General features: G+C 35.6%; 1 protein-coding gene across 1 annotated transcript in view; it reads right to left on the reverse strand.

Moving 5' to 3' along the window:
- The window catches only part of LOC129216475 (stromal interaction molecule 1-like), a 62514-nt gene extending 36526 nt beyond the window's left edge, over positions 1 to 25988 (reverse strand). Inside the window, exons 1-2 of the mRNA XM_054850690.1 lie at positions 25985 to 25988; positions 20419 to 20540 (exon numbers count right to left, since the gene is read on the reverse strand). Of these exons, the coding sequence (XP_054706665.1) occupies positions 20419 to 20540; positions 25985 to 25988 (126 nt within the window). The remainder of the gene's footprint in view (positions 1 to 20418; positions 20541 to 25984) is intronic.
- Between the last annotated feature and the right edge of the window lie 241 nt (positions 25989 to 26229).

Below are 26229 nucleotides of genomic sequence, written 5' to 3' on the forward strand. Positions count from 1 at the left end.
ACAAAACTTCATTGTAATTCACTAGGAAATAAATCACCTGGACTAAATCACTTATTTATATTCTTATCTCATTGTTAGAAGAAGTAACACGAGAATTTATTGACAATCTCACATCAGGCAAATGTGAAACACGCGTCGACTAAATTTTATTTTCAACGGAAGTGTGATGACACTTTTTCAAAATTTCACCTCCTGTTAATTTAAATTCAGAACAGAAATCCACACGGAACAAAAGATCTGATGCCTTAACACATCAGCGTGTTTTGAATTTCTCTTTCATATTTCCATTACATTTCATTCTGGATACCAGCCAAGCCTGTTTAAGAAACAAAGAACGATGGCTCAAACACAAATTTCAAGGCTGCGTGAGCATAAACTCTTTTATTTATTTCTACATTTTTATTAAGTCGACTCCCTCGTCGGACTGACTGCTGTTTTTAAGATATGACAATTTTGATGCTATCAGCATGAGCCACGAGAACTTAAAACGAGCTTAATGATTTCGTCGTATGGGCAGCGGAAAAAAATAATCGTGCAAAAAGAAAAATAAATAAAAGTATTGTTCAGCTCAACAAAAATGAAAGAGGATTTAGTGGCACTTTTTTAGAGGATGATATTGAACATAGAAGAAAAACTTTTCTTACATAAAAACTTATTAAATTTTTACATTTGTTGTTCATTTCTCATTCGAAACTGATTCAGTTGATTCCCACCTTTTATAATAGAAAAAATAAAAATAGAACAATAAAATTAAAAAAAAAAACTAAATTATTGAAAATAAAGAAACAAAAAAAAGTGTTCATTTTGCCTTCATAAAACAAATGAAGGGCTCAGGGCAAGAATGTGATAAGTCACATGATGGGAATTTTCAGTAGGCCAATTTCTAACCTATAAAAAATATTTGAAGAATTTTTCAAAGGTATCATACATTACATTCTATATTCCGCAATACTAAAACCAGATATGTTTTTCTACAAATGACATAATCCATTGTCATTTTATTTCAATTTTACTCATGAGAAACGAAAATTTTTATCGAAAAGTCACTCCTTGTGACTTGTCACATTTTCGCCCCAAGCCATTCATATGTCAAATGAACCGTGCAACGAAAAGCAAACAACTGAATTTCAATCAAATATCAATATTGTGACAGCAGTTTACCAGGCAGAACACTGATCGTTTGAGGCAGTGAAAAGCAAAAGGATATAAGTAAGTGACAAAATTAAAAATTTGCAAATAACCAGCACAAATGATAGGAGAACCTCTCCTCTGCTTTGGGGTAAGAGGTCTCCCCCTCTAAAACACTTAATCCCTTTGCTTTTCACTGCCTCATTTGTACTTCTACAAGTGATGTTGTATAAAGATTAGGCGTTCTGGAGATGTATACGTCCTCTGCAAAGACGTCTTCTGAGTACAGCTCAAGAGAAAAATTACTCATGTTTCTATTTCGTAAATTCAGTACAATTTATAATTTAGGAATACAAGTCAAATTGATATCAATATAAGAGTGAATTTAATTTTGACTATTGTTTACTGCGATTCCAAAGTGTCTTTTGGGAGGTTTTCCAACTATGCGGAATTTTTCACGGGATGCTAAAAGTTGTCAAATTTTTGTTCGCTAGCAAGAACAACGCGTCGGACGGGAATTTTGATTGGATGCCAAAAGTGCCATCGAACCAATTGCTTAATATATAACAAATTAAGCTCTCCTTTAGCAGATGTTTTAACTCTGTTTGGATATTTGACATTTTAACTCAAGTTCTTAAAATAAATAAAATCTGATGTGGACATCACAGACTTCCCTCGTATGCAACTTCTAAATCAGGCCCGGATCTTAAAATTTTGTCCCCCCCCCCCTCCCGCGACGAAATCTGTAGGGCACCTCCCCAGAGGCCAACGGTGTATATGTGCAACGTTAATAAGTCTTATGCAACATTCAAACAGCGTCCGCACATCACGTTCGCTCCGTCAAGCGGACACACTTACGGTTTCCGAACAGGGGGAAGCCATTCATACATTCGAACGCGCGTAAAGCACATGTCGATACTCTCACCCAATAGCGAGAGCGCGCTCATCTCGTGGAGACCAATGAAATGCGACTCCCAACTCTACGGACGTCAGAGCCGTCAGATAACTGGCTTCTAGGCACGTTGACGGGTCCCGCACAATACGGCTTGCTGTCATGGCAACGCCGGCCGAAAACTGGTTTTAGGGAGAAAACTATACGTCGGTGACGGGTGTGCGGACGCAATGTGAATGTTGCATTAGCGCTAGCTTTTTTACAATTTTTTGATCCGTTGGGCCCGTTAAGGACGTGGTGCCGCCCCGCACTGCGGGGTCTGTGGGTACGCAGATCCGGGTCCGTTCAAAATAATCTGATATTTTTTACTCGAAAAGAAATGGTTGCATGTATGACATTTAGAAGTTACATCTTAAATGTTTAACTTTTAATGGACTTCTAGCTTATTTAATAAATTCTTAAGACAGTTTCCTCTGTTGAAAAAGGTAAAAGATAAATATAGAGAAAGGCTCTTTCAAATAAAAGGAAATTTTAAGTTTTTGTTATCGGGTGAGTGCAAAAGTTCGTGCGGAGTTTGTGAAAGAAAGTCATACAGTGATTAGGCAAGCAAAACTCTTTATTCAATCAATGATATATTCTCCATCGTTGTCTATAATCTTCTTCCAACGTTCTGGCAGCATACGGATGACCCGATCATAAAAACTGCGTGGTTTAGATTCGAAGAACGAAGACACGACGTTTTGTAAGGCATTCAAAGAGTCAAGTTTTTTTCCATTTAAATGATTTTGCAATGACCGGAATAAGTGATAATCCGATGGTGCGATATCAGGAGAATACGGTGGATGAGTTAGGCCATCCCATTTCAGGCTGTTCAGTTTGCGTAGCGTCTGTCTTGAAACGTGTGGTCTAGCATTATCTTGATGAAAGATTACGCCTTTGCGATGACAAACTCGGACGTTTCTGTTTGATTTCGCGGTTCAGATTAGTTAATTGACGACAGTACTTGTCCGAATCAATCGTTTGGCCGGCGGGGAGAAACTCAAAATAAATTATACCTTGCAATCCCACCAAACACAGAGCATCACCTTCATCGGGTGCAAACTGTCCTTTGCCATTGCGTCACCATGTTCATCACCTGCCTGTTTCCATGTGCGTTTGTGCTGAACGTTGTTGTACAGGACCCATTTTTCATCGCCCGTCACTAATCGATCCAAAAACGGCTCGTTTTTGAGCCGCCCGAGTAAAGATCGGCAGCAGAAATTCGCTGGATTTTGTTGCTCTCGGTCAACAAACGCCGAAAAGCGGTCGATTGGTCAACATTAAGTGCTGTAGCAACTTCCTCTGTTGAAATTCGCGGAGTATTCTGAACTAAAGAACGCAAAACGTCGTCATCAATGTCGGAAGGTCGACTTCAGCGTGGCTCGTCTTCCAGCTTAAAATCTCCCGCAACGAAATTTTGCAGACCATTTTTCCACAGTTCCTTTAGCTGGTGCTTGATCTTGATAAACGTCTTGAATGTTTTTTACGGCTGCTGCAACGTTTATTCCCTTCCGAAACTCGTAAAGCATAACATGCCATAAATGCACTTTATCAACACTCATTTTAAAAGTAATCTTTCTCGAAGCAGTTTGTATCTGCACAAATTATTTTGATTGGAATGAAAGCTGCACACGTCACCTTTAACGCCATCTATTGCAACTCCGCACGAACTTTTGCATTCACCCAATACAAATTGCAATAACAAAAATCAAATGGAGCATAAAAAAGGAGCAAAAGTCGAAAAAAAAAAAAAGTCTCTCAAAAAGAGTAGAACATTTTAAATACATACACTCCTTAGCTTGGTTTGTAGCGAACCGATCAATGCAGGAAAGACAGTTTTACAGAGATGCATAATATAAATATTGACCACGTTTCACATTTTTTCAATGGCAATTTCGCCAAATATCTACAAATTGGCATTGGACTTGGGTGTTTCTAGGGAAAATTTATCGCTACCTTGGCATCACATCGCCAAGTTGCTTACCTTAAATACATTTACTGATTTACACATACGCACATACATATGCATATGTACAGTTTATGTGAACAATCCAAACAGTTAACTCTTTTTCGAAAAGAAACACTAGGAGAAGGAATCGAGGAGCATTTCAATTTAATACAAACAAAAATAGATAAAGATGTATCCAAAAATGGAAGGGGTTGCTGAACCAAATTCCTTCTTTTTACGTCACCAAGGGTATATTAATGTTGTGTTTTTTGAACTTCAATTTCGGAAACATTCCTGAGACCCGAACTCCATCCACTTAATATCATGGAATACCGTCTAAAATTAAATTTTTTGAAACTTCAATATTTAAAAACTTCCGAAGGAGGAGGCGAGATTGTATTCCTTCTCTTAACGCCACCAAAGGTGTCTTACGATTGCTTTTTTAGAACTACTTTCCAAAAAAAATTCCAGGGGAGAAACTCCTTAATGCAACATTATCGGAGATCGTCTGAAATCGCATTTTTGGAACATTAGTTAAAAAAAATTACTTAGGGAAATCTCTGAATCAAATATAGCCTACGATCACGTTTCTAAGACTTCAGTGACAAAAAATGTCCAGGGAAGGCCCCAGAATTTCACCTTTATATAACATTACCAAAAAGATCACCTAAAATAGCAGTTGTGGAACAATTTTGAAAACTTTTCGGGAGGGAGTTCGGAACTCATCCATTCACCAACTTTATTAAAGCCCACAATTGGACATTTATTACTTCAAGTTCAAAAAATTTCCAGGGCAGAGTCCCGAATCTTGCTTCGTAAAACATTATCGAAGACAGCCTAAAATTGCGTTCTTGAAACTTTAAGTTCGAACAACTGCGGGAGAAAAATATCACAACCCCACTCCTTACACTAAAGTAACCAAAAATGCTCTACAATCGCGTTTTTGACTTGAATTTTAAAAATGTCTAACGCGGAAGGCTCCAAATCACTCATCTCCATAACAGGGCCGGATTAAACCAGCGCGGGGCCCGTAGCAAATGTTTCCAAGGGGCTCTCGTTTTCGAATGATATAGTAAACAATATTGAACTTCTTCATGGAGACAGGAGGTGTACTTATAACATGCATGAATACATAAATGTGGATATAGTTTTAGAGCTTTACGATGGTTATGATCCCCTTCTATGCCCCTCGTCTTCCCGTTACTACATGTTTTTAACTTTTAATTCCAAAAACGAAATCTTTGGACGATATAAAAGAAGGGGGGTCCGGCGGATTACCCCCGGAAAATTTTCGATATTTCAATTCTAAAAACTCAATTCTAACGACCCCTGATCATATTAGGAAGAGAAGATTCGGATGCCATTATTTGGAGAAACTATAGTCAAATAACGCGATTGCATCCTATCTTAGGTAAGATCAAAGGAAAAAAATTTGGGTTCACAGCGACTCCTCAGACATTTTTTTAAAATTGAAGTCCTAAATAAAACTGTAGATTATCCTTAATGTTGTTGTAGAAAGAGGAAAGAGTGGTATTCAAGGAGGTCCCATTGGAAAATTTTTGAATTTATTATCTGTTATTAATCTAAAAACACAATTTTAAGCAAAAATTCTTGAAATAATATACTTTGAAATGGTGTTTTTTTACGTTCTTTGGTGATTTTGGGGCGGAGTTCGCGAAAACCATCCCCTGAAAATTTCTCGAAAGTGAAGTTGTGAAAACGTGATAGATGAGCCATCGCGGGTTACGTTTCGGTATGGGATGGGGTTCAGGCACTGATCGAGGCAACCCGGAAAATTTTCGAAATTTAAGTCTTAAAAGTACATTTTAGAACATTGTTAACAATGTTGGAGGGGGAGAGGTATACTCCCATTGAAATTTTTCGAAATTATAGTCCAAAATACGCACTTTATTAGAAGACGTTATAGGATGGGATCGGGCTCGAGATTACACCCATGGAAATTTTTCGAAACTAAAGTTCCAGAAAGCAGTTTTAGCGGGCTTTCGATTATGTTAAACAATTTTCTTCCTGAATTTTTCTGAATTTCAAGTTCGAATAAAAAAAATTTTCGGCTACCTTGCAAATTCGGTGATGCAAAAGAAAGGGGTTAGGTTCGGGGCATGGGCAGCTTTTTAGTTCCCTCCCACTAAGAGAAAAAAATTAAAAACGACATTTAAAGTCTTTCTTCTACACATAATTATTTTAGTTCATCAAAAAATAACATTCTCTTAACAATTCATTTATTTCGCTCAGCTAAAAAAGTCTAGGAATCTTTTTCTTTTCTTCTATCATGATCTCTTAATTTTGCTCATTGTTTTTTACAGTGCCGGATCTACGGGTCGTGTCACGGGTGGAAAATTTTGAGGGTGATAAATTGACATTATGTTAAGTAACCAAAAAGAGTTGAGGATGACTAATAATTACCTTTTCAGGACTCCAATTTCGAAAGCTTTAAGACGAAAGCACTTTTAAACAATTTCTGGATGTTAAACCTTTTCCCTCTCTTGTCTAACATCACCAAAGAGAGCCTTAAAATACGGTTTTAGGATTTGTGCTTTAAGAATTTCAGCATTCTCCTTCCCCTGCTATCAACAAAAATTGCTTAAATTTGAGTTTTTTGAGTCTAAATTCCGAAAAATTCCGGAGAAAGTCCTTAATTATTTTTAAATTTCAAAAAAAATTCGAAAAGAGAATACCCACCTTCTTTCCTAGCTTCTCAACATTCGGGGGAAAAGGCTCCAAAGCATCACTCTTTACCTAAAGTTAGAACTAAAGACAGCATGCGCCTTGAAGATTTCAGTTTCTAACATGTTGCGAAGCAAACCCGTATCCTCCCCCCCCCCCGATAACGTCTCCAGTGATAATCTAAAACCACGGTTTGAAACTTAAAGTCAGAATTGTTTCTGGTGGAGTTCAGATCCTCATCCCTTTCTCTAATCTTCCCACATAGCTTGAAATTTTGTTTTCAGCTATACCATGGGTCGATCCCTCAAGCCCTTTCCTCCCAAAGATAGCCTGAAATTGACTTCAGTTTTGAGCACAATTTCAGGAAAGAACCCTTTCCTCTTTCCTTTATTGTTATGAAAACCCAATTCTCCATTCTTCAAACTTTGCCTACAATTGTAATTTTTAGGTCAGTTTTGAAACTTTTCTGACCCAAAGGATCTTTTTATTCTTCCACTAAGAAAGATCAACTAAAATTGCGTTTTTAAGACTTCAATTGGGAGAAATTTCTGGAAAGCAATCTATCGAAAAAATAGGATTTTTAATTTACCCGAGCATTTAGAAAAGTTAAATATAAATAAAGAGAAAGGTAGAGAGAAATTTAAACGGGTTAAAGTACGGAAAGTAGTTTTTTTTTTTCTGGAATTTTTTCTGACGGCGCGGGGCCCGTAGCATTTGCTACTTCTGCTCTATGGCTAATCCGGCCCTGCTTCATAACATTACCAACGATCGTCTAAGATTTTTAAAGTTTTGGAGCCCTTTCTTTCCCTCTTACCATCATCAAAGATAGTCTACAATTAGCATTTTCAAGACTCCAATCCCGGGACATTTCCAGGAGAGTCCCGAACTCTCCTTCCCCTTAACATCATCAAAGATCGTTTGAAGTAACGATTTTGGAACTTCAAATGTAGAAAAATCCGTTTTAAAAAAGTGACAATTTTCTACAGCTTACTTTTCTCACAAGAAATTGGAAAACATAGCCCGAAAGCTACCGGAAAAGTGTTCGACGAAAGCCTTTACCCACTACGGACAGCGTGACAATGGTGATGAGGTTTTTATTATTTTGTTTAAAAATAAATTTGGCGTTTTCGATTGAAAATTTTAAACACCCTGCAGTAGTTCTGTTCATGTGATTATTTGTTTTAACAGCATTCTTACTCATACATTTTCTCACAATGAAGTTAAGCAACATACTCTAGTTTTAAATTAACCTCGATCATGTTGTATTGTTGAAAGAAATTCCCGTTTTTTAACACTTGGAGGAGGGATGACACTTAAAAAAAAAGAAGTTTGTTGTGCCGAGGAATGAAACGCTTCCTACAAAAGCACGCGTGTTCTTCGACAAGAAGAACAAAACTCGACAAAATATGCGAGCTGTAACAAATTTGTTTTAATTGGGTGCAATGTCGAGCGTTCCTCTTCTATCGAGTCATTTGGGAACCGAAACAGTACAGCCTAGCAATGGCTATGGGCCAGAAAGAAGAAAAGAAATACAAAAACTAGAGTTATTTTCGGTACTCAGTGTGATCTTGGATACAAACGAAGTTAGGACTTAATCCGAAATGCCACAATCACAAGATGAAAACGACTGACAAGCAGCAAAGCCTCCTCGAAGGACGGTAGTAGGAAGAATTTGGCCACTATTCTCCTCTGCAAGGTTGCATTCGAAGAGTATGCAAATCGGAGGAAGTTCGAAGACATCTACGAGGAGCAATTCTAAGGGTCTGTTAGCTTTTTGTGAAGGAATATGTGCTAAAATAGTAACATATTAGTTTTCAAGGTTAAGAGTAAATTTTCGTTTGCATACATGGCAGTTGGTTAAAATGAAACAAGCTTGTTTTGAAAAAAAAAAAAAAAAAAACCTTTAGAACTCAAATTTTTGAGGTAACGTATCATTTTAATCTTTCCGAAGTCATAATTTTACAAATTTTATTGCATTAAGATGAAAGGATATATTTCATCGGAAAAAAATTTGTACTCTTTTTTTTTTTTTTAAATCACAAAAGACTACAAAAGTCCTGAAAAGGGTAAAAATTAAAAATAAAAATAACAATTACGGAAAAAAAAAACCACACACAAGCGCCTTTTTTGGGCATAAAATTCAGCTTGATTTTAATTTATGATTTTCGCAATAATATTGTCCATTTTATTACGTCCTTTGAGTCTTTTGATGCCTCGTCCAGAATATGACGCATGTTTGGAAAATAATCACGTGAAAAATAATTCAAGAATTATTTTCTGCGCAATATTAAAAATATTAAAATTAATTTTTCGCCGCAAAATGTTCAAAAAATACGATCAATTATTTTCACTATGATCCAATATTAAAGTCACTTAAAATACTTGAGGTATTTCATTACGATTAACTCTTTCCCATAAATTTATAAACATTATTACAGTTTTAATTCTCACTTTGGCAAGGGGTTCCGCCACCTGCTCGCTTGTTTCATCAATCCCCGTTCGCCACCTGTGGCGGGTGTCAACTGATGATTTTAGGGGCGTCAGTGCATCTCTGATGTCCTCATAACATTCTCAGGCCCGGATGTCGGCCCCTTATGGTTTACAGGGGTAAGACAGGGCGGAATGGCTTTCCCTGGATGTCCTGTTACTAACGGTACCAGTGTTGACCTAGTAGGCATTGTCGGAGGCGATGAGGTTGCAAACACACACAGACAGACGCGCACAGAAATTAATATTACAGATTCTCCGAAGCAAAACGTGTTTAAAAATTTAAGTTAAGGTTTGCCAAGTGGTTGAAAATTGAAATTCAAACAGCAAAACGTACTGAAAACAGCTGTATAACAATTACAGAAAATAATTTTGCTTTAAGCTCTACTTTATTCATTTCCCAGTTTCAAAATTTGAAACAAATCTATATATATAAAAATGGATGTATGTTTGTGGGTGTGTGGGTATGTGTGTATGTTCCTTATACAAATCCACAGTTTTCGTCGGATTTCTTCCAAATTTGGCACAAAGGTAAATTGTTGCTCAGGAATTCATATAGGCGGGTTTTTGGAATTTTAAAAACACCCCAAGAGGTCAAATTTCATATTTTGAGTCATAAAATTGCTCTTTTCTGCACGAACTAATTTTTATATAGTTATGAATTTAGTCTAATGAAAAGCCCGTAAAAAACTGCCCAAGATGAAGTTTCTTCAAAGCTTGACTTTAATCGTTGAATTTGTGAACCTTGGTTCAAAGCAAATGAAAACGGTTATCAACATATAACCACCAGGAGCTATTATTAAATACAATCAAGACAAAAGGTATCCCAAACGAGGGCCGTCAATGCTGTTTAGCGATGATCGTTGAAGCATGTTTGACGTGAAAGCCGTAGATATAATAAATGATGTTGTATATCGTTTTTTAAACTGCGACCTACGAGGCCCCAGGGGTCCATTGATGCTACTCATGGTGCTACTTAATTTGAATGCTACCGTTTAATTATAATTTTTAAATATTGTTTAATTATAAAATCCACAACAGTAAAGCTTCGTGTAATTTTTGATCAGTGTTTATCCCGTTAATAGCAGGAAAATACAAACATGAATAAGGTAATAGTACTGCGTTCAATATTGATGTACAATCTTCGACTGTTTCAACATTAGACTACTTTTATTAAAGCCACATCTATTTCATCCTTGCAACAGAAATTTTATTTAATGTTCTATGATCCTTATCAAACCAATTTGCAATTTGTAAATTTTCTTTATACTATTTTTTGATTTACGTCGAATCTTTAAGTTTCCGGTTCAATTATATCGGTATTTGTGAACCTTGGTTCAAAGCAAATGAATATGGTTAACAACATATAACCACCAGGAGATATTTTGAATGCAATCAACACAAAAAGTATCTTCAACAGTGGCTGTTAATGCCGATTAGCGACAAACGTATAGCATGTTTGGCAAAAAAGCCGAACGAAAAAGAAATGCTATCTTTCAGTACTTCTTAAATTGCGCCCTACAAAGACACAGGGATGCATTGAAATCACCATCGGTGTTTCTTCTTCAATTTGCTTGCGCATTTCACTAATAAGTTTTCAAGTAATAATACCGTAACAGTAAACGAAATTTTGATCTGTATTTTCTATACACATAAACAGCACAGAAAGTACCAAAATGAGGTAGGTACACTCTAAAAAAAATTCGGAAACGTTTCTGAGTATATCGTGCAGCTGCGGTTCATGAAATTTTCAAAAACGTTTCTGAGTATTTCGGAATTCTCTTTCTGTAATGTCCGGAAACGTGTCTGAGTATTTCGGAATCCTCTTTCTGTAATGTCCAGAAACGTGTCTGAGTGTTTCGGAATCCTCTTTCTATAATTTCCAGAAATGTTTCTGAGTATTTTGGAATCCTCTTTCTGTAATTTTCAGAAACATTTCTGAGTATTTCGGAATCCTCTTTCCGTAATTTCCAGAAATGTTTCTGAGTATTCTGTGCAGCTGTGGTTCATGAAAGTTTCGAAAACGTTTCCGAGTATTTCGGAATCCTTTTTCCGTGATTTTTTCTAAAAAATAATTCTTTTTTATAGTATTGCATGCCATATCAGTTTCAATTCTTTCATATCTAAGAGCAATGAAACAAGCAATTTTAGAATCATTCGTGGATTTTTTTTTTTTTTTCTGAATTTCTAATGACAAATAGCATGGTTAACAGCATAACATATGCACAGTTATAAATTTTTGAAAATTTATGAAATAATATAGTAGTTTCATTCCCAATCACAAAATCGTCGGGGGAGGGAAGGGGAGTACTTTCTCAAAAGTGGGATTGTTTGTTAAACAATATTAAACTTCAGTTTTTCTCTCAATATTTTCAAGACAAAATTATCAACTTATTGTATTTTTAATGCGGAACTTAAAAACATATCTTATATCAAACTTGATAGCTTTTATTTTCGGATAAAATTTGACAGAACTTACCTACACTTCGCGTTCCGAAATTCGTTCACGTCAAGTCAATTGACGTGAACGAATCTTTGACGAACAAAGTGTACCGAAAAGTACAAACAGAGAAATTGATGAATTTAAATATGACACCAAAGTCCCCCTGCTGGAACCATTCGGGTTTATTCTTCTGTTCTTGCCCTTTTCCAGTTTATCACAAATATAGATACTTAATCAAAATAGGTTACTGATTTTATTTTTAGAGTGTGCGCAAAATGCATTGTATATTTTATTTATTAAAACATTGAACTCTATTACATGATTATTCCATTTCATATGTACGAGAGTAATATGATGAGTGATGGTGCACCCATAAAATGATATAAAGCGCCCCCCCTTAAAAAAGCAACCCCTTGAAAATGTCAATGGCACAGTCTGTGTAGTGAACGCCCCTCGTCTTCCCCCCATATGTGCATTGCATATTAGTAACATAGTATTTAAAAAATGATCACTTTTAAAACGATCACATGAAATAATATTACTTTTTATTTCGGCATGTAAATGCAGCTGTTCCATTTTTGCCACTGACTCATTCCTCCTGACTGTCCTACATTAAACTAGTATATCCACGAAGGATATGTTATTTTCGGAGCAACTAATGTCAAGGATTTTTTTATTGTTAACCACATTTAACAAAATGAATAAGCAGATGAATTAATTGCATAACTATGTTCTTACTAATAGATAACATGGTCATTTTCTAATGGTATAAATATTTTTAAATGAATGAATAAATTATAATAAAAAAAAGATAAATAATACTGGCACATTTTTTGTGAAGCATATTACAATACTAGAAAATATTTGCATTACCATATTTTTAATGAATTAAACAATTGATTTTTTTTTCTTTTTGAACCAAAATGTATGTACATCCAAGTATTTTGAAATAACTTTTCTGTGTTTGCTTCTCAAATATAAATCTTATTTCTTTTGCGTAATTAATCAGTTTCAGTTGGTTACAACAAATAGTACACGCGCACATAGGTATGTAGGATAACTTTAAATTAATTCGATAAACCCAAAAACAGTTACAATTGGAGCCTCATCAAATGCAAATCAACAAAAATATAAATGTACATAACAACATGTTTTAAAATATTCATTAATACTTACAAGTGAACATGAGCGGAAGAAAATCTAAGTACCTCCATTACAACTGAATAAGTAATCCAAAGGGTTTCGTTTCATTAAGTATAAACACGGGTGTTGAAACTAGTCACGCTTGAACACACAATATATATCTAATTATGGTCGCACTGGAAATTGTAAAGAAGCAAATGGTTATTAACTAACTTAATAGCTGCGTACATCGTCTAAAAAATCAAGGGCAGTCCAAAATGCAAAGGCGTAAAATTAGTTTCGACACATTTTACTACTCTCTAGACATGAAATAACAAGCAATCCAATGCTAAACAGTTGCTGACTGCAGCAACCATAGATAAGAAAAAAATAAGTTCTCGTTATTTCCGACTCATTGGCGCCTGTGTTGGAAGGATGAAATAGGTTTCGAAGCGTTGCGTCATCACTTCCGCTTCTAGATTTCTTGAAATAACAAAAAGCTTTCTGAATAATGAGGAGTTCGCTATTGGATGAAGGATTCCTACTATTTCGGAAACGTTTCCGATATATCCAGAAACGTTTCCGAAATTTGTTACAGTGTATTATCGAAGTACAATCTTCAACAATTTTACAATTAGAGTACTAAATTTATATTAAAACGACATGATTGCATCGGAAATATAATTTAGTATTGTATTATCCTTAAACAAATCAATATGTATATGTTATTTATACTATTCTATGATTTACCTAATTCAGTTCAACTAAGTTTCACAGAAATCGCTTCAGGTTATCAGAGACCAGGGGTAAAAATACTAATATGGCTAATGAATTGCAAAATAATCATTTTTGTGCATAGTAGCGTAGATTGAATTTATCTTTCAAGGGGGAGGGGGATAGTCATGGGGTTCATTACATGTACATAAACTATCATACTATAATTGCTAAAGTGTGGTAGAGTACTTTAGACTCGAAACCACACGAAAATTTAATACGGCGGAATTCATAGTTTTAGAAGGGTAAAAGTTTAAAGTTTGAAAAATGTAAAGAAATATCAATTCACATTTAAACTTTTAAAATGCCTAAAATGTCTCCATTTTTTACGTAAACAAATTTCTTAATCGTTTAAAATTTTATATTACTTTAACGCTCGAAGCAATAGTACACCTGAAGGAGCATCTTCGCTGACTAGCAATAATTTTAAACCAGTTAGCGGGTATCAGGCAACTTTTGACACGAAGAGATTGCTACTGAAATAGCAATGATGAAATATTACGCCACATTATAAAGTTTTTTCGTTTTAGTCTTCATCGTGAAATTAGTTGAGCAAAGCTCCATTTCCAGTTACATTTATCCAGTTATCCAGTTTAATTCGATAACTTTTATTGTAAACAATAGAAAAATATTACTGTTTGTAACTACCACTAAGTAATTCATCCGTCATTGAAAAAATGCTGTAAGATACAAATGCATACGTATCAGTGTTATAGAAGAAAATCTGTTCACAGTGGAGGGATAAGGTGAAACAATTTGTATCTCAAGTATATCCGCTAAAGGCAAAACATCATTCTTGAAACTTCAAGAAATAAAAATCTCCAGTGAGACTTAAGTTCTGTATCACGATCAATAAGTCAGAAGGGTAGGCGATTAAGTACTTAAATGCATGTGAAATTTACCTATTTCCCATATAGATAATTTTATGTTGCATGCTTAAGGTTGGGTTCATTCAAAAATGTATTTCATTTTGCTGCTGGAAGGGGGACTAAGAATTGTATTTAGGAGCAATATTTGAGTTAAATTTAAGAATTAGAAAATTTTGAATAATTTAACTTTTTAGTACTTGGATTACGTTTCTAAACGTGGAAATACATTTCCTTCGTTTTGAAGTTGCGGATATGCGAAACAGAATGTGCAACAAGCTTTTGTAAAACATAAACAAAAGAATTGTCTATTATACAGTTGTAAGTAGAAACAAGACGGTTATTTTCTTTCTTTTAATTTCATGGCTTGCAAGTAATTTTTTAAAAAAATGACGCGGATAGTGACCAAAATGTGCACTCCTATTTTTTTCTCTATAAGGCAGTTCAATTGACGGGTTTTACATAGTTCATTCCATAAGTTCGCGTCCACGTACTCCATTTTTAATGCTTTATGCATCTTAAAATAATAACTGTAACTGTTTCTATGGCAACTATTATTCAGTGGAACCATTCCTACCCCTAATGACAACTGTGACTCTGCAAATTAAAATTTTGATATTCTTAAAGGAATACTTTAGAGCAGCAAACTTAAATAAGTGATCTTACTACCTGCATCAGTTTGAGTTATCATGTAGGGGAGACCGGGGCAGGTTTTCGCGCGGGGCACGTTTTCGATTTGACTTTAAATCGTTAGCGAGCCGGTAGAGCGAAGCACCGACTATACTATTTGAAAGGCAGCGCTACTAGAAGACAAATACGAGAGTTTCAGTTGGATGGCTGTTCACTTCGCTGCGTAACGTCAGTTTCACTTGTTTTTATACAGGTAAGTAAATTTTGATGACCTCATTTAAACTAAAAACAAAAATATACGTCTTAATTTAAGTTTTTGTCTGTTGTAATATTTCGAAAAAGCACATTTAGGAGCTACCAGTGATATGATAGTTTGTCCATAAAATTCTTTTTTTGACCGTCTGCGTGAAGTGAAAGGAAAAACATGGCGACGGGGCACATTTTCAAACACCATGCGGGGCATATTTTCGCATCGAAAACATGCCCCGTCGCATCGAAAATATGCCCCGCCCCCTTCGATCGCTACTATTTATCGATGTTTATTATATTATTTACTCTTAAATGAAGCATAAATAGTTAAATACACATGAAAAGGTAAGCTTCTTATTTGACAACTTATATTTTTAAACAAAAGCAGACAAAAAATAAATCACAATCTCAATCATTCATGAGAGATACATGTTAAAACAAAATAGGCCTAAGTGTTTATAAAATAGCATTAAACTAATGTGTTCACAAAATGACTTGATTATTATGACTTGATATTGATCTGTGTGTTTGGTTTTCAGATTTGTCATGGTACGACACTACAAAAAGAAGTCTGAAAGAGGCAAGTACACCATAGAGACAGAGTTCGGATTGTGCGACAGGACTTTGATAAATTATTGTAGAAAGTTAACCTCTGAAAAGGTAACTGAAACGCCCGACAGACTGTGCTCCTGCCTCATTGAGTGCGACTCCTGACCCATCAAGTGCGGTTTTCCCCATCAATTATGGTAACAGCAACGCCTCTGGCTTTAACGCCAAACAATATAATGTCTGGCTTCAGGGTGTCAGGGATTTTTCCCTTGAACCCAGATATCAGCCTATTTCACCGACAGACCTGCCCCAGTGCAGGCAGAGTTGTACATGCATATAACAGGGCAGCACGAGAATGCTGATACTCAAGTTCTAACACAGTCAAACGTAGGTTGTTCCACCCCAGAAGATGTGAGACCTCTGGAAATAGCGGGTCCGAGAAAACAGACCGGCAAAGGAAGAAAGAAGAGAAAGTCGGCCATTTTGTCCGACACTCCGGTCAAAGAGCAGCTTAGACTGGAGCAGCAACAAGATAAGCAGAGAAAACAAATGAAAAATGAGAAAGAAAAGAAAGATAAGAAAAAAAGTAAAAAAAATTTTATTTAAGAGACAAATTGGAAAACCTAACAAGCCCGAAGAAAATGAAGAATCAAGTGATGAAGAGGAAGAAGACTGTGCTTGCATTTACTGCTTAGAATTGTACAGTAAAGCTAAGGCTAAATATATATGGGTACAGTGTACTCGTTGCAAAAGATGGGTCCACGAGTCTTGCATCAAAGGAAACCTTATGTTCTTTGTATGCATTAATTGTGACAGTGACAATGTTACGTTAGTGTTTTTAACAGCCCTACATGTATTAAAATTATTAAGTAGCCAAGTTGGTGATGAGTTTTTTTAAATGTATATTTACGGAAAATCAATTAATAACCTACCTTGAAAATATTTTGTTTGATTTCCTAAGTTATATTGATATAAGTGCATGCGAAAACTTGCCCCTGTCTATTAATAAAGTATGCGAAAACTTGCCCCGTTCACGGGGCACATTTTCGCACGTGACATAACGACACTTAAAACTATTTTTCTGTAAAACAAAGCTTAATTAATTGATGTAAGTAATTCCACGTTGTAGCCAAGGTTTCTCTGAATGGTGTAGTACAGTTTTTTCAAACTTAGGTAAATAAATAAAAAATAAAAATAATAATTTAGAAAACGCGCGAAAACCTGCCCCGGTCTCCCCTACAACATTTACGGCAAGTGTGAGGTTTTAAAAATTTGAAATAAAATTTTAATCTAGACAAGTTTTGAATCGTTGCAAGACACCAATATTAATATCTGTCATTTTTACCTACGAAAATAGAAATTTGACATAAATATAGGAAATAAAATGTAGTTGACGAACGTCTTTTTATGCAATTTACACTTATCTAATATTACTCCATGGCATGCTACTAAATCGCCACGGAAAGGGCAAACAGACACATTTTGTGAAGTTATTTATACTAAGTGAACGTTTTCTACGGAATGTGCTTACATTCCTGAACACTTACAAAAAATTATAAAATGAGTCTACCTAACACGTGAAACCTTGAAAGTAAAAGACCGTCAATTATCCGTAAAACGAAATGTTAACGGCTAATAACAATGACCGAATTCCTTATTTTCTGTACAGTGGACTATCTGTTTAGCTTTTGGGCCATTGAGGATGATTTTCATATCTGAAAATATTGTAACGGTGGCATATTTTGCATATACTTGTAACTGATAAAAGCCTTTGAATTTATTCACGACTCTTTCTAGGAAAACACTCCAAGATTTTTTTTTACAGAATAAAATGTATGTGAAGAGTACTATAGCCTGCTTTAATGTCTTGAGGTATACAAAACCGTCAAAGGCAGCATAACGGTTTTCGTATTCGAAGCACCACGCAAAAGGTTGTCCCACAAGATATGCAAGACAATCATTTGTCTCTGCATTAAGACATTGGATGTACCGCCCGTCTGATTCAACCTCAGACAACGTGCCAGTGGACACGGCAGAACCAAAGAATATCGTTGACAGAACCCCATAACATGTCGCATGCTTTTTCGTTTTTACTTGATGCTATTTTTCCTGCAAATGCTCAACTTTCTGTGCTATTTACAGTCTTTTAAAAATTTGAGCCTAGAGTGGTGTGAATGCAGTTTTTTACTGTCATTTAGATAGAATTCATCCATTCAATTATCTAAATGATATGTTGCATTGAGAAGCACCCGGGCAACGCCGGGTAATAAGCTAGTAATAAATAAAGTTACAATTATAGGAATAATTCAAGCGAAATTTAAGACTTTATAACGCGTCATTTATTTATTTATTGATTTACTATTATTATTTGTTTAGAAACTTAAAAGTGTGTTCGTGTTTTAGTTGATCGATATTCTTGGAAGAATAAAAATAAAAAGCAATAACTGGCAACATAAAAAGAAGATGAATTTCGTTTAGAGCTTTCATAATGGAGCATAAATCAGCAGCAAACAATTTTCTTCACTTCGCAATTGTCTCAGTACGCACTTTCATTGTCAATAATAGATTTCAACATAAAGAGTGTCATGAAATCTGCACTTAAATGACACATTGAAACTAAGTGGACTATCACATGAGACAACAACACTCCTTTAAAATATATTGGATTTCTTTTTTTACTCTGGGCCATAAATAGAATCGCAAAAGTCAAAAGGAAGAAAATAAAATAAAAACTGTGTTAAAATAAGTGACAGATAGCAAAGGCCAAAAGGGAATATTGTAAAACGTTATTGAAACTTTGAAGTTGACATTTCCGAACAATCGTACAGACTAAACTTCACTACTAAGAGATCAAACTTAAGAAACTGAAGCTATTCCAAATAATAATGCCAATAAGAGGCGATGTATACATATTGAAGTAAGCAGGCCCGTCATTTAGGGGTGGGGACAAGGGCTTGGGATGTCACGGACAATCCCTATTTCGCGAAATAATCTAAAATATCTATAGAAAAAATAATAATAAAAAAAACAAGACTGCCCTAATTTTAACTTGAAAAGAAAGATTTGTATTTAATTATGAGTACTTTTTTTATTTTTTAAATTAAGCATCAAATTTAAAGATAGTTACTTGTAAATTGTTTTAAAGTAACTTTAAAATATCTTCACCACTCCCATTTAATTTCACGAATTACGACCGGTTTATCGAAAGACAATAAAATACATACATGCAATGGTATCAGTCCCCCCTCTCCACCTAGCAGAAAATGCTGGTTTCTGGTCTATACGCGGTATGGAAACTGACTTACTCCACTATCATTCCCACCTGAACAGCAGTACAAGTAAGGGGACACATTTTGTGCTCTCCAAGATTTTAGACAAAAAAAATTGTTTGAAAGAATTTTTTTATTTTAAAAAAATCAATTGACGTAAATCATGATTAAAATCAACTATTTCAAACAATTGATTTAAATCATTAGCACCTACTGTTCGATCGCTGATACGAAATGGATCATGTGACTTATAAATAAGAAGGTAAACATTTCTATTAGCAAAAATAGTTACCATAGACGATGGGAAAGAAGAAACAGAAAGCTAGAAAAAGCCTTAAAACTTCCCGCTGTCCAATCCTTACTTTAAGCAGACTATTTTCTACTTGCTAATAATATCAAGAGTATTAAGCATTTTTTAATTAAATAATTATCGAGAGTTTTTAAGCAAGAGTACTAAGCTTAAGCAATAAGTTACTAGCCCCAAGCCAGGGCTAAGGCTAAACTACATACAATTTCAGCTTTGCCTTCAATTCACGAGTTGAACCGCATCAATATGTGCGGACTCTCGCTGATGAGATAAATTGACATTATCTACCAGTTTCTAGGCACTCTCAGCTTCAATGAGATGACCGCTGCCTCCAGCTGAATTCTCTAGAGACCCTATTCCAGACTGATGAGTTCATAACAAGGGCGAAACTGCAGTCTCTCTGGATGGGACAACCGGATTTTAGGTATATTACAAACATCAAAAGTTTGGGAACTTGAAAAAATAAATATATAACAAAGAACGATAGATTTCGCTAATTTATTTCAGCTGGTTTCACAAAGAAAAACCGAAAAAACAATAAATTATTTTTCAACTTGAAATAATAATGGAAACATTCTTTCATGAAGGGGGGGGGGGGGAAAGCGGAAATACCAAGTTTCTGATATTGAAACATAAAATCAAATGCTTTCGCCGAACAACCAAATTAAGTAAAAGTAAAATTTTCGTAGCAGTACTGTCCACCTCTGAGAAGTTGAGCTATGGCCTTGAACAAACCAATTTCTTTCAAGGGAGAGCAATCAATAAGAAGAGGAATTATTAGTCGCAGAGTTGGGCTACCACTGCAATCCTTTTATTGGCGAAAATATCTTGTACCACTTGCTACTTCTTATCTGAATTATATGGTTCCTCAAATGGGTAAAAACACTGCAAACTAAATACGCAAGTTTTTAAGTCGTATTTCCTGACCGCCATTTCAACAAATGGAATCGTTTAATCGGTCGGGCAGCGGAGCTCAACTTACCAGAGGTGAACAGTATGTCCAAGAACTAACAAATAGTCGAGCACTGACCTCGTCCGTCTCCGAGACGTCGATGCTTCCGTTGGCGTCGTCGTCCAGCTGTCGATGCAGGCCACGGATCGCCTCGTAGCCCACAGGATCATCGCAAGCATTGACAATACTGCAATCCCAATCTACAAGAAATAAATAAATACAATTGACATGAATTCGTTTCTAAAAAACTCAAATCGCATTTTTCGCAATCAAGACCGAAAATGGGGGGGGGGGGGGGGAACCTTGTGTGTTGAGAAATAAGGAAAATACGCACAAATGGTTTTACCTCTGCCACAACTCTACAGCATTTTTTCTACTATTCTCTACCTTTTTTTAGCACAGGATTACCATAGCATACGATTATTCAGTTTGGAATTCTACCTTTACACCACAGTCTTATTGATCAAGACCAGGAGCAACCGCAGAGGTATTGATTTGGAATGAGAACTTGGAGGACTTGGTAATCATTACAGATTTAACGGGCACCAGCTACCATTTGCGATCACGAAAGATTTTCGATCGGCTAGTATCGAACCAGTTAGAACGTCTTACCTTTCAATCCACTGAAATCCCTAGTGGTTAGATTTTTTAATACACTATGCACACATGTATTAACGCATGAATACACCAATGCGTGAGATTTACTTGCGGCATATGTGCACTTAAATACAATATCAAATATACATTATACCACACACAGGTATTTGTAACGGTTCTACACGTGTATACCATGCATTGAAAATCGAAAAAGAGCCTCGAAATTTCAGTAAATCGTATTTTTACGCTTCGTATTTCAAATAAAAATTTAGCATCGTGGAAAATAGAAGTTGAATTTTAAAAAGTAATACATTTGAATGATTATTAATTTTTTAAAAATAAAAGTCCAACTTTTTAAAGGTACTTTTTTGACCTTTCAAAGTCAAAACAGTATGCATCTTTTCCCCTTTTCCATCTCATCCTTAGAACCATCACCATTATGTTCCTATAACTGTCTTCATAGATTTCACTCCGCCGAAATGAATTTCACTGATCTAAAAGAATACTTTCATGCCTCGAAAAAATTTCGAGCATTATCTCTAGGACTCCTTTTTTTTATCTTGAGAACAGATACCTAATATCCGCCTCTATTTCTTTGGGGACCTCTCTGAACAGAAAAAAGCTATTAAAAAATCTGCTGTGGAGGTGGGCTTCACTGATACCTTGTGAGGCCTCAACTTACAAACTCATTTCGGGACGCGAGGATTTCATTATCAAATCTTTGTTGAAAACTTTTCGTCAAGTTTTTACTCCGTAATTGGTTCGCATAAACTACTCGTTATTTTTGACAGGGGCACCGCGATAGGAGGTCACGGGAGGCCAATGTGACCTCTATATTCGGCAAATTTGGAGATATAATTGCATACTGCAATTTTCAAATGTCTCTTTTCACAAGATCAACTTATGTGTGCACGTGCGTATTTCATTCTCCGGCAAAAATTGGATATCCATTTGGCTAAAGCTGAGTATTTCTGCCTTCCCAAAATAAAGTTCGGGGTGCCTTTAATTTTTGATCACACTTTCATACCTGAAATCTAGTTCACAGCACTCTCTTATAAGTTGAGAGAAATCTAACTCGTGAAAAGTTGGAGAAATCTGCCTAATTATTTTAGGAACGAAAAATCGCAGAACTCGCCCTCTGTGATATCCGTTTTAAGCTTCCATATGCTTTACCTGGCCTTAATTGAAGTCAAACTAGTATGTTGTGGCCATCACGAAACTTTCTTCTATATTTTGTTTTTCTGATCCCTCCCCATGCTTGACGAGGAAGCAATATTCCCAACAAAAACAAAATTACACATGCAAAAACTTGACGACCATCCCAATGTCTGAATTATTGCAAAAGCAAAGCAAAGAGCGAAAATTGAAAGTTATTTTAAAAGCCTTGCTTGAATTAATTACAAATATTTTTTTTGTTAACAAACATAAGATGGCAACAGTTAAAAATTTTAAATCATTGAGTTGAGATAGGGCACTCACAATGGAAAAAAAGAACGGGTGATTGCGCTACCCCCTTTTTAGCTGTTGACACTAAAATGAAATCAGCTCTTATACCCACTAAGGGCTACTTGCCGATATATTTTTCTTTCATTCCGTTCATTATTTCTTGAGATACAGCAGTCACAATTGACGACAAAAAACGTTCTATAGCTCAACCCCCGTTTGAGTTATTGACACCAAAATTGAATCAGCACCTGTTCCTGTTAATGGCAACATATGGACCAAATTTTGTTTGATTCCGCCAGTTACTTCCTGAGGAATAGTAAGCACGCGTAACTCAAAAAACATCCCATTGCTCCACCCCCCTTGGAGGAATTCGCGCCAAAAACCAATGGGCACAAGTTCACATAGCGGCACATATGTGTACCAAATTTCGTTCGATTTCATGCGGTAGTTTTTGCTGTAGAGCGGCCACAAAAAACTGGTCACACACAGACGTAACACACACACATACACACACACAGACAGACAGACATTTTCCAAAAATAGTCGAAATGGACTCAGCACACCTCAAAACGTTCGAAACCGTCAAAATTCGAAACTCTAAAATTTGCACGAATCCAATACTTTCTTCTATATATTAGATATAGAAGAAAGTATTCTTCTTTATCTAATATATAGAAGAAAGAAGAATAGACACTTTCTGCTTTGAACTAAAAAATGTATGCAGCAAACTCATACCGAATATTAAAAAAAATATATTCACTTTTTCTTACTAAAAATATTGCATTTCAAAAGATCGAAAGTTGTTGCAAGAAACAAATTACAGTCAACGAGGGCAACTTTGCCAAGTGGAACATCTTTGTCGATTTTTGAAACTGTAATAAGGTCCAAAACTAGTTAATAGATGAGGCAGTGTCTTTGTGTAATGAGACTGCATCTATTAGCTGACTTTGAAACGAAGTAGAGCGCCAAACATAAAATCTTTTTCAAAATGTGGCAAAGAAGTCCCAATTGGCAAACTTGTTCCGGAACTTCGCTTTGTGCTCTACATCCATGGAACAATATCACATATCACACTCCAGGTTCCCCAGTACCAACTGCTATTTGTAGTTTAATCAGTTGGATGGGACCCTGAAGAAAGCTCTGTTTTTTTTTTTTTTTTTTTTTTTTTTAAATCCAGACCAGAAGCAGAGCAATCCCTGGTCCAGCACTCCCAAAGGTGTTGATTCACTCCGAGGATTTTGTGACCACGACATATTTAAGGTGCTGCAGCCACCATTAACGAACACGGAGGATATTTGACCGGCTGGCATCGAACCCAAGACCCTTCGGTTAAGAGTGCGACACCTTACCGATCAGGCCACCGCAGATGGAACAATAGCAAAGTTGTACGTAATCACACCAAATACACATTATGGCTATCAGAAAATGATTTGGATTAGAAAGCACTCGCATTGTACGTTCGCAGCCTTAATAAAAAAAAATACAATTCCAAAATATGCATGTTCGCCATTGAATAAGATATGAAAAATCAACGATCTCAAGTGTCAATAAAGAGAAAACAAAAGCACAAGGCGAGAATTCAAAGAGACTACATGTGGAGGGGGTGTTAAAGTGAATAGATAGAGCTCAAAAAGAAAATCCACTCAAGGTTCAAGCACCACTAAGTGCTCCGAGCTCTTAAATGGGTTTTTATCAAACTATACGATAACATTAAATGACGATGGAAAACGCGCAACAACCCTCCTTCCTTTTCCGGGCTATTTCAAGTGTCCAAGTAATAGAGCAATGGGATACTGATATTGATTGAATTTCTTTGATAAAGTCAGACAAAAGAATTGCCATATTGTCATAAATAGTTTGATTAATTAAAGAAAGTAACCATTTTCGTTCCTGTTACTGTTTTTAACTATAATTTCCATATTTTGATCACCTATTTCAAGTTTAAACTAACTGCATTGTAGTTCAAATCAAGTTTACATATTAAAACAACGTAATTTGAAGACATTTGGTTATTATCCTGTTTTAGAGGACTATATAATGGACTATAACTCAATAAGTGGACAGTTTATCGATTTCTACGGCCACAATACAGGGTTCTCTTTAGGGTTTACTTCATATATTAAATCTGGTGAGACTTATGACCTTGAATTGGGGGAAAAATATACATTTGAACACAGACGCGGATTTGCCATGCCGCAATCGCGAGGGGTCCCCACATGACCAGGGTCTCCGAAGGAGTTCCAAAAAAGCACATGAGAAATATTTTACATAGTTCTGCTCAGCTCCAAGAGGACTCCAAAATGCATTGCAGGCCTCCCCAAACCTGTAAAACTGACACTATTTGAACGAAGTTATTCTTATTATTATTAGTAAACAGCTACAATTCCCGGCGATGCACGGTCTGCTTCAAAAATGAAAGTTGTGTCAAGTGACGCATGTGCAACAATCAAGCTTAAATAAAAAGACAGAAAAAGCGCAAAAATTCTCATCAAAGTGTAGAAAAGAGCAATTTAATGACTCAAAATTTAAATTTAGCTTTATTTGTTTTGCTTTTTTTTTAATTCCAAAAAGTTAGCCATTGTTATTAAAAGGAATATAAATTCTGTTTTATGGATTTTTCTGGCGACCCCCCTCCCCCTTATGTGAATCCTTGAGCACAAAGGACCATTGAGAAGAAATAAAAGAAGGACAGAGTGAAGCCTCTTATTCTTGAAGCAAAGATCCTAAGACGCATGACGGTATTTGAAGTAAAGTATTGGATGAAACTAGGTTCCTTTCATTAGTTTTATGCAAAACGTGTCGCCTATTCGTCGTAGTTAAATCACGTGACTCGGGATCTTTGCCTCAGTTTTTCCTAAGCCAATGATTGGGCCTGCTCCCTCCAGCTACTGATTCCTGCTCTAAACAAAGGACCACTGTGCCAAATTTGGCAAAGATTCGACGTAAACAATGGATTTGTCATTTGTATAAGGAACATACACATACACACACATAAACAGCCCCCAATTTTTTTTGACATATATAGATATATTAACCTAAACAAGAATAACAATATAATAACAATGATTAATAATCGTGCATGATTTACAATAAATAAGAGAAACATCTCCCTGAAATTTCGCTTCGTTATAAAAATGAAATATTTTAGAAAAAATGAAAAACTTAACTTGCAACTATGAACTTCAATGTGTCAGATTCGAGATTTCAGGCACATGACAGATAAATAAGTAAGATATGAAGAGAACTATCTCCAGAACAACTCACATGATATAAACGCAACACTCATAGTGAATAAATCATTCCGTACCATACATTTATTTTATAAATTTTCCAAAATAATGTCAATATTTGTTAGGATAAAAAAACATTATTAAGAGGAAAGGGTGTAGATTAAATTTAATTAGAGCCACAAACTCCAACCTGAGCAAAAAAAAAAAAAAAAAATAAAGATTGACAAATAGCAATTTTCAAGAAATGTCAACTATTTTCCAATTTCCTAGTACAAACATAAGCATTCTGCAATTTCTTCAACTCTAGTGAAGTTTCCGATGAAACCATGCCTCTATTATTACTATTTATTTAAGTAATGATCCGAACATACCCATATACTCCTAATTGCAAAACCATACCAACAAACGCATCTGTTGTCTTCAAGATCAAATTGTGATTAATAGACTTTTTCTCTCCACCTTGTCACCAGCCAGCATCGTAAAAAAGCAGGTGATGAAACAGGTGCCTCCTCTTTAGAAAGAGGCAACAACATTACGAAATTGTGTGTTAAGCTATTCGTGTCATAACTAGCTCTCATTTTCGGCCTACTTATTTTACAGGGAAACAGCTCCCACG

The sequence above is a fragment of the Uloborus diversus genome, chromosome 2, assembly GCF_026930045.1.
Source record: "Uloborus diversus isolate 005 chromosome 2, Udiv.v.3.1, whole genome shotgun sequence".
Taxonomy (NCBI): domain Eukaryota; kingdom Metazoa; phylum Arthropoda; class Arachnida; order Araneae; family Uloboridae; genus Uloborus; species Uloborus diversus.